The 16,308-nt window shown below is 68.9% G+C and overlaps 1 protein-coding gene across 3 annotated transcripts in view; it reads right to left on the bottom strand.

Moving 5' to 3' along the window:
• ADCY1 (adenylate cyclase 1) overlaps window positions 1-15,915 on the bottom strand; it is a 101,898-nt gene extending 85,983 nt beyond the window's left edge. Inside the window, exon 1 of one of the 3 annotated variants that reach the window (XM_077850326.1) lies at window positions 15,256-15,915. In XM_077850326.1, coding sequence (XP_077706452.1) covers window positions 15,256-15,915 — 660 coding nt within the window. The remainder of the gene's footprint in view (window positions 1-15,255) is intronic. The other 2 variants (XM_077850328.1, XM_077850327.1) reach the window with 2 other exon arrangements.
• Between the last annotated feature and the right edge of the window lie 393 nt (window positions 15,916-16,308).

Genomic DNA, 16,308 nt, shown 5'->3' with positions numbered 1-16,308 from the left:
GCGGGCACCCCGCTCAGAGGCACAGAGTGGGAGGTCGGGACCCCACGGGCTGCCCTGCCCTGGGCCAGAGGCGGGACACGGGCCAGCGGGAGGCCATCGGGCCAGGGGAGAAGCGGACAGCAGAGCGGCGGGGCCCAGGTCCCCACCCTAAAAGCACCTCATCACTCCTTCCCTTCCCCCCCGCCACGATGATCCACCAGGGAAACTGAGGCCCCCTGGCCGGTCAGCCCCGTGAGCGCTGGTGAAGCTGTCCGCGTGCAGGAGGAGTCCGTGTCCAGTGGGCCGGGGGTGGGGGGCTCCTCTGCCTGGCGCTCTGCATACACCCGGCCCGGGGCCTCCCTGCACCCCCACCTGCCAGCTGGCGCTCCCCTCCCTCCTGGCGTCGCCCACATCCCGTGGTCGGGCACAGCCCTGCCCGGCAGACTGCAGGGCGCCGTCAGCATCGGCCAGGTAACCAGCCACCAGTGATGGGGGTGATGCTTGGAGCTCACCTGCCGACAGGTATGACCGGAGGCAGGGGGAGTTCACATGGGGAACTGTGGGGGGTGGGGGACACCCCACCCGAGGCCAGGGCAGGGCGTATCAGGGTCCAGACGAGCACTCCAAGACCCACAGGTCAGCAGGGCCACAGGGCAGGGGTCAGGAGCCACAGGGCCGGCCAGGGAGGGCCCGGCGTAATCTGCTGCCTCTCTCGTCTGGCCTCTGGGTCCCCGCCAGGACGCCGGCCTGTGGAGGAGGGCGCCCCGAAACCCTGCTCGCCCATGCCACCCCCTCCCCCCATGAGGAAACCCAGCCCTTGCGGCTGCCCCATCCCTATGCCCACTCGGGTCCCCGGCGCTGCCCTCCTCGTTGCTCCACGGCCACGTCAGAGCAGCCATGCCCACTGCTGCCCCACCTGGCACCTGGCGCAGGCCGGGCTGGGCCACAGGAGCGGGGCATCCGCACCCCTCATGCACCATGCTCCGGCCTCCCTTGCTGCAGCGTCCCCCAGGGGGGCTCCAGGCAGGGGTCCCAGGGAGCGAGGCCCCTGCCCTGGCCGCTTTTGGGCCACTGCCCCAGTCATCACCTGTTGAGCGGTGGCACCTGGCCGCACATCCACAGGGGTTCCCGGCAGGTGACTGGTCCTCGCTGCCCCCACCGTCATCACCACCAACGGACACAGCGGCGCTCAGGACGTGCGGCCCCGGGCTGAAGGGACCTGCACACTCTGCAGCCCTGAGCTTCTGGCCTCTGCACACCTGCCCCACGCCCCCGGCCTCCTGTACCTGCCCCACACCCCCGGCCTCCTGTACCTGCCCCACACCCCCGGCCTCCTGTACCTGCCCCACACCCCCGGCCTCCTGTACCTGCCCCACGCCCCGGCCTCCTAAACCTGCCCCACGCCTCCAGCCTCCTGTACCTGCCCTCACCCCCGGCCTCCTGTACCTGCCCCACGCCCCGGCCTCCTAAACCTGCCCCACGCCTCCAGCCTCCTGTACCTGCCCTCACCCCCGGCCTCCTGTACCTGCCCTCACTCCCGGCCTCCTGTACCTGCCCCACACCCCCGGCCTCCTGTACCTCCCCACGCCCAGGGCCTCCTGTACCTGCCCCACACCCCCGGCCTCCTGTACCTGCCCCATACCCGTGGCCTCAGCACACAGGCTCCTCAGGACTGCCCCGCCCTCCACTTTCCAAAGCCCACACTGCACTGGACACAGGGCCCTGTCAGGGCCTCGAGGCTACAGGTGTCCCGCCCTGGAAGCCCCACTCCGCGTTCTCTCCTCCTCCCGCCCACCCCCTTCCCACTGCTCTCCTACTCTGGGAGAAACACACAGTCCACGTGACGGGCCCTGCTCGGTCCACTCCAGGGCTCGGGGTGCTCCTCGTGCGGCAGGAGAGTCCTGCACTCGCCCCGCCTTCCTCGGGGCCCGCACCTGCCACCCAGGCCACAGGACCCCCTCTGCCCTCTGGCTGGGACCCGCGGGCTCCGCTGCATCCCCCTCGGCAGCTGACACACCGACCTGCGGTTCTTCCTCTCGTCTGAGGCTCCTGCTTCCTCTCCGGGCCCCTGCTGTCCCGGCCCGTTCTGCGCAGTCCGCAGGCAACACCCTGGGAAAGGCCCCCGCCCCCCCGGCCCCCCCCAGCCCACCCACCCTCGCCGCGGCCCAGGCTCTGCCCAGGTCAGGTCCCAGCACCCAGCACCCCTCCCTCCCCGTCCCTTGGGCCCATGCACATGCCTGGGACCTCTCCACCGACAGCACCCATCCCCCCCGTGCCTCTGCACTTCATGTGGGACCCCACCCCCAGGCCAAGGAGCCACACCTCCAGCCTGGCCCCGCCCCAGCCCCCTGTGCCCCTCCTGCCCTGCTTGGGACAGACCCCCGAAGGGCCCCCCGACCCCTCCCGCTGCTCCCCCCAGCAGACCCCTGAGCCTGGGATGAGCCACTCGCGAAACGGGCACCCTGGTGTTTGCTGAATGAATAAGGAAGGGCACGTGGGTAGTAGGGGCAGATGTGTGCCACCACCTGCTCCCCGCTGTCCCGGATGAGACCCCACGAGACGTTTCCCAGTCCTCACATCTGCGGTCAGGTAGGTGGGTGGGCAGGGACCCCAGCTGTCCCATGACCCACAGGACATACAGACGCAAGGCCTGGAGGCAGCCTGACGTCTGAAGTGACGAGCTTCTGGAGCATGCTGAGCCTGGGGGGAGGCCGGGGGGCGCCACGGGGGTACAGGGACACGGCCTGCACACACGTGCATTGCGGACAAGGTCTCTGAGCCCCGGGAACAGCACTGGGGGAGGGGACAGGCCCACGTCCCTCCCAGGCACTCCCTGTCTGTCCCCCGCAGGCCTGCAAGGCCAAGGAGCCTCTGAGTCCACTCACACCCCAACCCTGCCTACGTGGGCCGCAAGGACAATCCCAGAAGAGCTCTAGGCCTGTGCCCGCTCGTCAGGGTCCGCCGGCGGCCCGAGGCCTCTCCTGGCTCCTGAAAGCACCAGCACCCCATGGCCCTTCCTCACTGGCGGGGGGGCGGGGCAGGGTCGGCGTGGAACTATCCCCAGTGCTCTTCCTGACTCCTGATCCCCTGGGTCACAGGTGGGAGAAGATATGGTCCCTGTGCTCAGCCCACACCCCACCCGGGCTCCCCGCAACCCCGCCTGGCCTCCCTTACAAACGTGAGACAGAGCTCGGGCTGAGGAGCGTGGGCGGGCTCTCACAGCTGGTGCGTGAGCAGACTTGGGCCTGTGTGGTCTGGGCCCAGACCCCTCACTGCGCTCTCCCGCTGGGCCCTGCTTCCAGTGAATCCTCCGGACGATCACTGGCCGCGAAGTCAGAGGCCCGGGTTCAAATCCAGCTCTGCCCACTGCCAAGGGACCCCATGCAAATGGGACCACCACCCTCACCTGCAGGGTGCTGACGTGGGTAACACCCCGCCGTCCCCCTCTCCCTGACACTTCCCAGTGAGTGAAGAAACCAACAAGGAACTGCTCCACCACAAACACCGTCTCCTTCCATAATCAGGGTGTCACCAGCCGGAATCAAATCTGTAGACATACACGCCCTATTCAAAACATCCACCCATCCATCCACCCACTCACCCAGCCATGGACTCACCCAGCCACGGACTCACCCACCAGCCCACTCAACCATTCACCCACCCATCCATCCACCCACTCACCCATCCACCCACCCATCCACCACTCACCCATTCATCCACTCCCTCACCCACCCACTCACCCACCCAACCACTCACCCATCCACTCACCCATCTATCCACCCACCCACCCATCCACCCACCCATCGATCCACCCACTCACCCATCCATCCACTTCCCCATCCAATCCATCCATCTACGCATACATACATACATCCCTTACCCACTCACCCATCCATATCATCCATCTATGCCCTCCCACCCATCCATCCTCATGCACTCAACCATCCACCCACCGACCCATCCATCCGCACCCACCCATCCACCCATGCACCTATCTATCCGCCATCCATCCTTGCATCCGTCCATCCACTCAAGCACAACAGGGGCAAGGCTTTGGATCTGTGTCCACTCCAGGATGGGCTGGCAGGGCCTCCTCGCCTTAGATGGGCCAGGTGGCTCCAGGAGTCCCGGGAACCTCAAAGGACAACAAGGGTGACAACCGAACATCGACGTCAAAGCACTTCTGGAGGGGACGACGCATGCGAGAGCTCTGGCTCGGAGGCACACGGGGCCCACCCCAGTCCACACGGCGCAGCCACGCACATCCGCTACAGAGAAGACCCCTCCGTCAGATAGAAGCTGAGGCCACAGTCGGGATGATCTGTCCAAGGCGAAGCTGAATTATGCAAAGTGGGAGCGGCGCAGAGCTCACCGCCCGCCCCGCGTGGGCACCACACCGACACCCGTGCGAAGCGTCCGGGGCCAGTGTGAAGCGGTAACGGACGTGGCTCAGGGGGAAGCCGCCCCCGGCCGGGGAGGCAGCGCCACTGTGAAGGACCAGACTGAAAGCCGTGAGCCAGGGCACCTGCCTGCTGCAGGAAAAGCAGCCACAGCGCTGCCGCGTCTCCTGCCCTCGCACCTGACCGCAGAGGAGCAGAAGCGTGCTCTTGCGCTGCCTCGGCTTCCAGGAAGCCCCATTCCTGCTCCGGGCAGCTCCACTGAGCGCTTGGCTCATCAGCGGGGCACGCAGGCTGGAGGTGCAAGGGCCACACGCAAGGCCAGAGCGGCGGGGAAAGCCGCCCAGGGCGCCTCCTGCATGGCCGCGAGGCGCAGGAATGGGTCGAAGCAGACCCCTGCCCCGTGGACCTGGGCAGATGCCAGTGGGACAGGCACGGGGCGGGGGTGGGTGGGGGGGTCACCTGGAGACGAGTATGCATGGCTGGGCAGGCGCACGGCCCTCTGCCCCCGGGTGAGCAGCCAATCCCCACCCCACAGCGCCCCCGGGTCCTCACGCTGCCCTGGGGCTCCCGGAGCGGGGGCGGGCGCCTTCCCCTTGCTGCTGCAGCACGGGCTCCCTGCCCCCGGGGTCACGCCCCGTCTGACGCACACCTACTCCAGAAGCCACGGGCTGCACCACGCACAGAGTGACACCGGCCGTGCCGACCACAGGCATCACCTTGAACCTCACAACCACTGACAAGTCTTGAGACCGAGAACTCAACCACAGAACACGCTTTCAAAGCCAGGAGCCAGGGTTCGAGGCCCGGCAGGAGGGCGGCCGCCCCCAGGAGGCCGGGCAGCGGCAGCAGAGCCAGCACCCTGCCAGCCCGGAGCGGCGGGAGTGTCTGCAGACCCACTGGGGACACGGCGACCCGGGAATGCAGGGGGCCAGGCGCCACCGCGTCCAGATTGTGCGGAGCCTGAGGCACAGCCTGCCACCCCACCGCCCACACCTAGCGGCAGGATGCGGCTGCACAGAGGCTGGCACACAGCCCGAGCGCCCGCCCCAGGCCCCGCACAGCCACCTCCGGATCCAGGCACCGGGCGGGCCTTGGGGTCCCACGGCTCCAGGGTGGCCAGGCTCCTTGACAGTGGGGGGCTGGCCTTGGCCTCACCCTCTCCTCGTCCTCTGTCCAGGACAAGAGTAGAGGCTGGGAGGAGGGGGGCCAGGCCTGAGGGTGAGGGGTACCTGGCGGGGCGGCGGAGGGGGGACCACCCGGAGGCGGGAGCAGGTGCTCTCGGGACAAGGGGACTGGGGATAAGGACCCAGCGGCAGGTTCTGGGGTGTCAGGAAGCGCACACAGCGCGGGACTCCACAAAGGTAAGCCGGGTGTCGAGGCTCCTGGGCTTTGGTGAGGGGTCTACACGGCAGCAGAGGCCCTGGCCCTGGGCTGGGCACGAGGTCTGGAGAGGCTCAGCGTGGGTGGAGGGAGCTGGGGCAGGCACCCACCAGGAGGGGGGTGGGCTGCAGCTGCCGTGAGCTTCCCAGAGATGAAGGTGACCACAGGCTGCAGGGTCAGGGGTGGGAGAGGGGGAGGCGTCACTGGCCCAGGTCCCGCGCTCGGCCCCTTCCCAAGCGGCCCAGCCCCTGGGCCCACCGGGACAGGGACAGGCTGTTCACACACGGGGAGAGGCGGCAAGGGCCGAGGTCACCAGGTGGGCTCTCAGGACAGGTGAGTGAGACGCCGTCCGGACAGAAGGGCCGTGTCCGAGGGGAAGAGCCCAGCCCGGGGAGCCCCAGGCTGCTTCAGAGGGGGCCCCGGGGGCCGCCACGGATGACAGGGGCCAAGCACATGACCAGCCCAGCCTCCCCGGTGGCCACACTCGGTTGTTACAGTGGGGCGGGGACCCGGGAAGGAAGCTCCCAGATGGCCGCGTGCATTCTCAGAGGGGCCCCTTGGAAGGGGAAATGGAACACAGAAAATAACCCCAACTGAGAAGGAGAACCTCAAAGCTTTGCTGTTCGCTGCTCCCTGCCAGTCACTGCCCCCTATACCCTCTGGTCACCGCGCCCCACGTCCGTGGTCTCCAGGATGGCATCCCCATCCCTCAGAGGCCGGGGCCGGGCCCACGTCTCCAGGCTGACCTCTCCCCTGTCCCATCTCCCCATCGGGGCCCCGGGTGGACACACACATGCTCGTGCCCCCACCAGGCCTGCAGCGTGCCGCTCTCCCTCAGGACTGTGCCTCCCACGGCAGCCTCCGCCTCAAGGATTTCCCTCTGACCACTGGGCAGCCTCCTGACCCCAAGCCCGAGGCACCCCAAGATCCCCCCTGTTCAGCACTCAAACCTCTGTGTGGAACACCCGGGTTCCATCCAGCCGCCGCCCGCGCCACCGAGCACAGGGCACCGGCCTCCGCGTCGGCAGCTCGGCCACCGCCGAAGAGGGGGAGCACTGCCCGCACACGAGAACCCCCACCTCACCGGGCGCACCCCCTGCGCCAAATCAACGCCCCGCCCGGGCCTCGCCAAGTCCCGTGTTTCTGGTCGGGGACCCCCTGACGGTGCCCGCACTGGGACCCACCCAGTCCTGCCTGCGGGTGCGGGGTGCTCCCCGCGGGGTGCTGCCTTTCCCACGTTGCTCACGGACGTGTTTCCTAACGCGACCGCTTGCCACCTTCTCTGTGGTGGAATTAAGAAAAGCGTTCTGGGACGAGCATCCCCTGAAGGAGGAAAAGCGGAGAGGACAGGGACAGGGGTAGGGGCTGCCCCTGGCCCCAAGAAAGCGCCCTGCTGGCCGCGCTCCGGCGAGTTTCAGAGTTTCCGTAACAAAAACAAACAAAAACGGGTTTCTTAACTACAGATTCTGGGGGGGAGGGGGCTGTGAGCTCCTGCTGTCGGGTTTCCCACACGTGACGCTGAGGACCCCGGCCGCAGCCACCACCGTGAGCGGCCCATGCCCAGGGGCCCGGCAAGCACCGTGCCGTTTCCTGTGCGCCCTGGCGGCTCTCCCGGGGGGATCCCGGCGTGAGGGCCTGCCCGCCCCGCTGCGGCTCCCAGGCCTCCACGCGTGTCCCCGCCGGGCCATGGAATTGCAGCCGCCGACCACAGCCCTGGGACATCTCGAGGCCTCCGCGTACCTTCGGGCCGGTGCCAGCAACAGCAGCCACAGAGGCGCTCTCCAGCCCCTGCCCGCAGCGCCCCTAGGCAGCGAGCCCCCCGCAGCCCCCCGGGGCGCCGTCAGCCAGGGGGACGCCCCTGAGGTCAGCAACACCTGCTTCCAAGTAAGGACCCGGACGCACGGTTCCCGGAGCCCCCTCGAGCAGGCGTTCGGTGCAGATGTGCGAGGCAACCCCCGAAGAGCCCACGGTCACGCGGGCACAGGGCCCTAGGGAGACTGCTGGGGGGGGCGGCCCCCCGAGGCCGTGGGCGCCCCGAGGGCCAGGGCAGGGTGCAGGCCTGGCTGCCGGCCACACTCTCCTCTCCCGGGCGTCGGGCCTCACGTCCCCACACTGGGGCACACGGTGCCAACCAAGAGGCTGGTCCGTGCTTCGGAGGTGGCCTCGCTCCTGGAGACCAGGGTCCGCATCACCCAAGGAGACTCCCGCTCGGCCCACTCGGCCCCGCAGAAGCACCACTGGTGCCGCTGCACACCCATGAGCGCACGCCCACGCACCCCTGCTCTGCAGCACGACGCCGGGAGGAGGGGGGCTCCCGGCCCTTCCCGTGACCCCAACACGCCCCGGGCCACAGCCCCTGTCCTCAGGTCCCCCGCGTGGATGGGCACCCTGTGCCTGTGTGCAGGGGATCCTCTCACAGATGTCCTGTCCTCCCGTCCCACAGGTCCTTCCATGGGCGCCCCGCCTCACCCCCGGGTCCTTCCATGGTTGCCCTGTCCCTGCTCCACCCCTACGTCCCTCCATGGACACCCCATCCCCCCTCCACCCCTGGGTCCCTCCACGGGTGCCCTGTCCCCTCCACCCCCAGGTCCCTCCATGGGCGCCCTGTCCCCCCAGCCCCCGCCTCCCTCCATGGGCACCCTGTCCCCTCCACCCCCAGGTCCCTCCATCGGCACCCTGTCCCCCCCCACCCCTGGGTCCCTCCATGGGTGCCCCGTCCCCCCCGCCCCCAGGTCCCTCCATGGATACCCTGTCCCCCTGTCTCCTTCCCTAGGATCTCCTCCCTGGGGATCCCTCAGCAGCTTGATCAGGACGCTGGGCCTGAGCAGCCACACTGCCCACACAGTCACCGTCACCGTGGGCCGCTCCTACCTGGTCAGGCTCCCCGTCCAGCCCTGCTCCCCACCAAGGGAAGCGCCCCTAACTGCAGACCTAGACCCAGGACAGCCATACTGCGGTCCCTCCATCCAAGCTCTCGGCCCACAGACACTGCAACAAGCCCAGAGCAAGGTGGGTCCTGGGTGCTGAGAGGAGAGTCAGCAGCCTCAGACCCAGACATCCAGACCTGCAGGTCCTGGTGGGCCTCAGGGCTCCGAATGCTACCAACACACGCAAGTGTGCACGCAGCAGCCTCACAGGGACAGCACCGGGGAGCAGCGAGCCCTTCTCTGATCAGCAGGGAGCCTTCCTCCGGGCCTGAGGGCAGGAGGCAGCCTGGACACCAGCAGCTCAGAGATCACAGCAGGTCCCACCACCCGCAGTCCAAGAGCACAGGCTCCAGGGGCCAGGAACACAGGAGCATCCAGGGAGGGTCCTGACGCCCCCTCGGCCCACGCATTGGGGAGCAGAGGGTGGGAGCTTCAGGGACATGGCCCCAGGCTGGGCAGGGGTCCCGGCCCTTGTCACTGACCCACGTTCTGCAACCCCGACCCTCCCCCCAGACGAAGCCCAGGCTGGTTCACTTTCTGGGCCGTCTCTGAGGCCGCTCATGGTCACGAAGCTGGAGGGCCCCGGGTCCCATATCCTTCAGGTAAGAACGCGGCGACATCAACACGGGAATGATGTGTGGGGTGCGCAGCGTGTGCCTGTGTGTGTACGTGGGGGGGTGTGTGAAGGCGGACAAGTGTGAGGACATGCGGGTGAAACGTGAGGGCATGGATGTGTCTGCAGGAGGAGTCAGTGCGTGTGTGCATGCGTGTACACGGGCCACACGGGGGGCCGCACATGCCCAGCCCTACTAAGCGGGCAAGGTCCTTCCTGCCCGCCTGCCCAGCCCCACGGTGTGAACCGAGGCACCTGGCGCCGGGCGACACGGGGTCTGTCCCTCCTGCCCCAACCCGACCCCCCTGCCTGGCGGGCAAGTGGACCACCTAAGCCCTGAGGCCACGGACATAGGCCTCCGTGTGGCTGCCACCGCGGGGCACCTCGGCCGCACTGCAGGAAGGGGAGAGCGGCGACAGCACAGCCGGAGGACACAGTCTGGACAGTCTGGCCGCCACCAGCCGACGGGGCGTCTCTTGCATCACTCGACCAAGCTCAGACGCGGGGACACTGAGTCAGAGAAAGCTGGCAGGTCACAGGCCCTGAGCAGTAACAAGAGGCGGCTCTCACCTGGCCGAGCGCTGGCCCCACGCCCGGGGCACAGGAAGCTGCACGCGCTCCTACAAAGCCCCGGAGCCACCCCAGAAGAAACCGAGGCACAGGGTAAGTACCCACAGCCAGGAGCTCCAGCACCCCTCCACACCGGCCCGCCACGCCGTCTGAGTCGGGAAACGGGATGAGGACGTTTTGGGCTGAGTCTGCTGGGACACAGCTTAGATTGTCTGTCCCCCTGGGAGATGAGCCCTGGCCCTCGGGACCTCGGAGAGGGGACAGGAGACGGGCATCGCCCAAGAACAATCGCCTCTGGGCAGGTAGGTGGCTGGGCAGCTCCACAGCAGGTGGGGGCAGTGGCAAGCAGACATGTCCCCAAGGATGCCGCTCTGGTCTGAGCCAGGCACAGCACCCACGTCCACTCGTGTGACCCCTGCTCCCCGCTGCATCCCAGGAATCCCCAAACAGAAACCCGATCAGACCACTCTGCTAAAAAGACTGGCAGAGTGGTGGAAAGGGAGGTGGGCGGGGGGTGGGGTGACTGGGTGACGGGCACTGAGTGGGGCACTTGATGGGATGGGCACTGGGTGTTATGCTATATGTTGGCAATTTGAACTCCAATAAAATATAACTTAAAAAATAAAAATAAATAAATAAAAATAAACAAATAAAAAGGCTGGCAGGGCCTCGGCATGGCTTTCCAAAGAAACAGAAGATGCTCCATGTGCCCTGCAGCCCTCACCTGCCCTTTCTGGCTCGCCCGAAGGCTGCCCTGGGCCTCATCTGTCCAGCCTGGAGCACACGGGCCTCAGGAAGCCGCCCTGAGCCCTCCGCCCCCGCCCCGTCCCCTTCTCGCACCTCTGAAGGTCACAGGCTCCCCGGCACAGGCCAGCGTCCCCCCACAGACAACTTAAGTAAGTTCCTAGAGGGCAGGGGGTCTCGTTCCCACTGGGCCCCCAGCCCCTAGCCCAAGGCCTGGCACCCAAGCGTGGGTCACAGAGCTTCCCAGAGAAGGCGGCACAACCAGGACAAGTACTGAGTCATCACAGCTGTCTGCCCAGCCTGTGCCCTGCGCCCCCACCAGGTCCGCAGGTGGGGCCAGACTCCAGCCCTCACAGTCCCTGGGGCTTGCGGAGGCAGGTCCCATCCCTGGCACCTGCAGTCCCATACCTGGCACCTGCAGTCCCTAGGCCTGCCCCGAGCAGGTGCAAGCCCTGGCCTGAGGCCAGGATGTGTCCCCTCAGCGTGCCGGCCCCCTGCCCAATTCCTGCTGCCCTGGCCCGGGCCATTCCCGGGCTGCTTCAGGTCAGGGCCAGCCGCCCTGGAGGGAGGACAGCAGACCAGATCCTGGGGAGGGGACCCGAGGACCAACGGGGCAGATGTGGGAGTGTCGCCTGTGAGGAATCAGGTGTCCCGGTGGGATTCCCCCTGGACACGGCCCTGGAAGCCTGGAGGACACCCCGAGTATGCAGTGATGGGAGGCTGAGCCCTGCCCAGCGACCAGAGGCCTAGGGAAAGGGGGTCCAGACCAAGGAGGCTGCCTGTGGGCTCCCTCCTCAGAGGCAGAGAACCGCACTCCCCGCCCCCACACTGCCCCGGAGCCAGGAGGATCCCCCGCCTCCCTCCCCCTTCCAGCCCCCACCCAGCAGCACCTGTCGGCGGCCTTGGCAGGTGGAGGCACCAGCAGGTGAGCCAACAAGGTGAGGAGGCCCAAGGAAATGGGGGAGGAGGACGGGCGTCCCTGCGGGGGGAGGGGCCCCGCTGGTAAAGCGCTCGGCTGCGGGGGCGCAGGGCCGCAGGGGCGGGGCCCGTGGGGGGAGGGGCGGGGAGGCAGAGCAGGGGCGGGGGGACCTAGAGGAGGCAGGGGGAAGGGGTAGGGGGAGGCGGTGCTGGGGCGGGGAGGGCACCTAGAGGAGGCAGGGGGAGGGGCCCGGGACGGGGGCGGGGCGGGGGGTACGTAGAGGAGGCAGGGGAGGGGCCAGGGGCGGGAGGTCGGCGCGGGGTCCTGGTATGGGGGCGGCGGCCGCCGGGGATCAGGGAGGCCCCGGGATGGGGGGCCGAGGGGGCGGGGCCGAGCTGCGGTGGAGGGCGGGGCGGCCGGCAGCTGGACCCAGAGCAGGGCGGCCCGGAGCGGGAGGGGGAGCCGTGGCTCAGGCGGGCGCCCAGGGGTCCCGCGGGTACACCTGGGCACACCTGGGCCCGGGCCCTTCTGTACGCAGCAGGTCGCCAGGGCGCCGGGCCCTGAGGGCGGGGACAAGCACCCCCCGCCAGTGGCAGCACGGGAGCTCCCCACAGAGCTCGGGCGACCCAGGAGCTGGGAACCCGCCAAACCTCACTTCCCCAGGTCAGGGTGCCTTGGCCTGTCCTGCACGCGGCCCAGCACCCGGGACAGGGGGACACGAAGTACCTGTCACCCACACTGACAGGCCACCGAACAAGGCCATTCTGCACACGGCAGTGGGCCCTGGACGCGTGCAGGAAAACCCAGGCTCTTGCTCCCCCCTGGCCAACAAGTGGTCATTTGGGGCCCTGGGGGTTGAGGCCGCAGGGGAGGAAGCTGGAGGAAGGGAGGAGGCTGGTGCCCATAGGGGCACAACACCAGGCACCACGGGAGTGGAGGGGGGGGGGGCAGAGACCCCCCCCCCCAGCTGCTCCTCTGCAGACAAAGCCCGATGCCCCAGCCACCACTCCAAGGCCAGGACCTGGGCACCCACACTAACCCTACTTCGCCACCACTACCCCCCCCCAAACACAGCCACTCCCTCCTCGAGCTGTACCCCTCAAGGTCCGGAGTGCCACCCACCGCCAGGGAGCAGGGGTCACATGCCTGATGTCTCCCTCTTCCCCCCACCAGCCCCCCACGTCCTAGACCCCCCAGACGCCCCTGAGCAGGCCTCAAGGGTTCTGCAACATGTGTTGGTTCCCCCACGTTGCTGGAATGAATTTCTGCGCTGTGTTTAGATACAACGGGGAGGGGGGAGGGGGGCAGGAAGTGGACCCAGTCTGGCCTGGCTGATATTTACAAGGCTCCTCCTGGGGGCTGGGGAGGGGGATGAGACTGACTCTGTCCCTAAACTCCTTCTGCCAGAGCTGAGCACAGCAGCAGGCGCCCCTCCTGGGGAAGGGCAGGACCCTGTATTTCAACTGTCCAGTCGGGGCGCTCCTGGGTGCTCTCAGGCCGGGCCAGCCTGGTGCCACAGGGTCCCCAAAGCACATGGTTACATCCCAGAGCTCCGCACACCAGGGCAGTGCAAGACTGCTGCAGGAACCTCCCTGTGGAGGGGCCGAGGCTCGGGGGCTGGGGCTTGACCCCCCCCATCTCAGCGCCCCCAGCAGGACTGGCTCTCTCCCACCGCACTGACTCAGATGGCCTCAGTCACCGTCCATCACCCGGGCCTCCTACAGCCTCCTGTGGGCCTCCAGCTGACGGCCTGCGAGGCCTCTGCTTACCCCAAACCAGATCCTGAGGAATATGGGGCTGTGGGCATGTGACTGCACCACGGGGTAGCAGGGAGGCTGCGGAGCACTAGAGGAGGACCCGCTTGGCATATATGGCTCCCACCTTCCCCCCTGGCGTCCAGGCCAATCTGCAGACTGCACCCCAGGCCCCCCACCACATGTGTGTCTGCACCCATCCCGTCCGTCTGCCCACATCGCCACCACCAGTAGTGACGCCTGGACTTGGACGGGAACGTTCTAAGGAAGCCAAGAGAACTGGGAAGTGGCAGGAGACTCTGCATATGTGCTTTCCCAGCAGGTTTCCACCTGCTTGGCAGCTCTGCAGGTAGGGAAACCGAGGCTCTGTGCAGGAAAGTGTGCCTTGCCCAGTGAGCCGGCAGCAGCCAACCCCCGAGGTGCACGGCTTCAGGACAGGCTCCCTGCCTGGAGGATACAGGGGCTCGTCTTATCCTGGGGGCAGAGCTCCTTGTGCCCGAGGCACCTTCACAGACTCCAGCCTCTCCCTTAATTGTCTAGAAGGAATGACCAAAAACTGTATAAAAACTGTACCCCCCCCCAGAAAAACCAACAGTGCGGCCTTTCATTGAACCAGCTGAACCCCTGGTACACCAGAACCCAGAGCTGCCCTGGCCCTGGGCCTGCCTGGCCAGGTCGGCTCAGGCTCCCCCCACCTGGAGCCCACCTGGCTTCGGGCCACCACCTCCCAGTCCCGGAGGGGAGGCTGTCCTGCGGGGGGCTCCCCTCGTCAGCCATGATGGAGGGGTACAGTGGCACCCCCGAAGGACAGCCAGCAAGGCTACAGGCCGCCGATAAGAGGCAAGCAAGCAGGCGGCCTGCTGCAGAACCCTCCAGAACAGAACCCCCCTCCCCTCCCTCAGGTCCTCTTCCCCATTTTCTCAGCCTCACCTCTGACTTGGCCTACACCCCTATCTCCCTCCCTCCTCCCACCTCCACAGCTCCCTTCCCCCGTCCCCTCCCCCCCAGCCTCCAGCACATGTTGACCTCTGTGGGCCCCGAAGTGCTCCTCCAGCCAGAGTCTACCCTGTGCATCCACGGCCCCTCTGACCATGTGCACCCCTGGCATCACCATCCTGGTCCCCTCACCTCTCCCTTCTTCTTCCCAGCTCTTGCCCTGTGCAGCCTCCCCTCCTCCCCTCATCTCCCCCATCCCCTCTATCTGCCACGTTCTCTCCACACGTGAGCTGCCCCCCCCCCCCATCCTCCTGCCACAAAGCTGCTGCTGCTGGAGGCAGAAACCAGGCCCTTCCTAAGGTCCCTCCAAGCCCCAGTGGGCCGGGTGGAGCTCCACCGCCCAGACAGGCTCCGGGAGCCCCACAGCGCAAAGACCTCTGTCTCGGTCCCCAGAGTCCCCGGCTTGGGAGGAGCCCCTGGGGAGCGGTGGCGCCTGGTCCTCCCAGCGGCCCCGCTGGCCCACCTGGAAGGCAGTGACAAAGTTCAGCTGCCGGCAGCCCCGGTCAGGTCCCAGCAGGGTGGGTGGGGACAGCAGGGACCGGAGCCCTGCTCGACCTTGGCAAACCCGTTTTTCTACCCGGGAGAGAGGTCCACCAAGAGCACGAGAGAGACTGGAGGGGACCCGAGTCCCCGGGGTGCCGCAGGCTGGGAGGGGGCTCTGCTCGCGCACTACGAGGTCCGGGCACACTGGAGCGCACCCCGAGCCCGCGCCCACTTTCGTTCCCCCCTCCGCCCCCGCGGGAGGGATGCGCGGCGCCAGGAGCGGCCTGACTCCGGTCAGTTCCCGGCCGCGCGGTCCCCGGTCCCCAGCCCGGCAGGTCGGGCAAGCGCCGGCCCCGCAGCCCCGCCGCGTCCTCGGCGCGGGTGACCTTGAGCGGCCCCTCCCCCTCCGGGCCCACCGAACCCCGCGCGCCGCGTCCCGGGTGCCTCCGGGCAGCTGAGCCGGGGGCGAGGGCGCGCCCCGGGCACTCACCGTCCTCCAGAGGCGCGGGCGTTTGGCGGGCGCCAGGGTGGCGGTGATGAGCAGGTGCGAGGCGGCCACCGCGAGCCCGAAGCCGACGGCCAGCAGGCTGCGCACGGGCAGCAGGGCGTAGGACACGAAGGTGACCAGCAGCAGCTGCCACACGCCCTGGTCGGCGGCCGCCGCGCCCGCAGCCGCGCCGGCCGGGGTCCCCGCGGGGCGGCCGAGCGCCAAGGGGCAGCAGAGCAGCGCGAAGGTGAGGCTGAAGAGCAGCGCCAGCTGGCCGACCTGCCGCAGCTGCGGGCCCCGCAGCGAGCGCACGTTGGTGACCACGAGCAGCGCCAGGAAGAGCGCGCAGTGCGCGGGGGGCGAGCCCCGGGCCAGGCCGCCCGCGGGCCCCGGCGCGCCCAGCAGCTCGGCCAGCGCCCGCGCGCCCGCCAGCGCGCTCAGCACCGCCAGCGCCTTCAGCGTGGCCGCCTGCTCCAGCCGCAGCGTGTAGCCGCCGAACAGCGCCTCCAGCTCGGGGCACGCGAACGCCTCGCCGCACGCCCGCAGCCCGCGCCGGCCGCCCGGCCCCGCCGCCCGCTCGGCGCCCCCGGGCTCGCCCGCGCCGCCGCCGCCGCCGCCGCCGCCGCCTCCGCCTCCGCCTCGGCCGCGCGGCGCCCCCGCCATCTCAGCGCCATGCGGCGCGGCCGGGGCCGGGGCCGGGGCGGGCGGGCGCGGGCGGGAGGCGCGGGGCGCGGCGGGCACACTCGGGGCGCAGGCTGCCCCGCGCGCGCGCCCCGAGCGCGTCCCCTCCCGCCGCCGCGCCTGCGCACTGCGCCGCCCGCCCGCCCGCCCGCGGTCCCCCGCGGTCCCCCCCCCGTCCCCCCGCGGCCGCCGCCGCAGCCTCAGTTTCCCCGCCGGCGCGCGCCGCCCCCGCAGCGCGGAGCACCCTGCGGGGCGAGGACGGGGGCCGCACCCCTCCGACCGCGGGACCTGGCGCCCCCGCCCTGCGCACCGGCAGCGAGCGCGGGGAGGCCTCCGGGCTGCGGGACCCACCGGCCGGCCGGGCCGAGGACGGAC

Source organism: Canis aureus, chromosome 15, assembly GCF_053574225.1.
Source record: "Canis aureus isolate CA01 chromosome 15, VMU_Caureus_v.1.0, whole genome shotgun sequence".
In the NCBI taxonomy this organism is placed as follows: domain Eukaryota; kingdom Metazoa; phylum Chordata; class Mammalia; order Carnivora; family Canidae; genus Canis; species Canis aureus.
The sequence above is the reverse complement of the archived record's forward strand: the minus strand, read 5'-3'. Positions and strand labels throughout refer to the sequence as shown.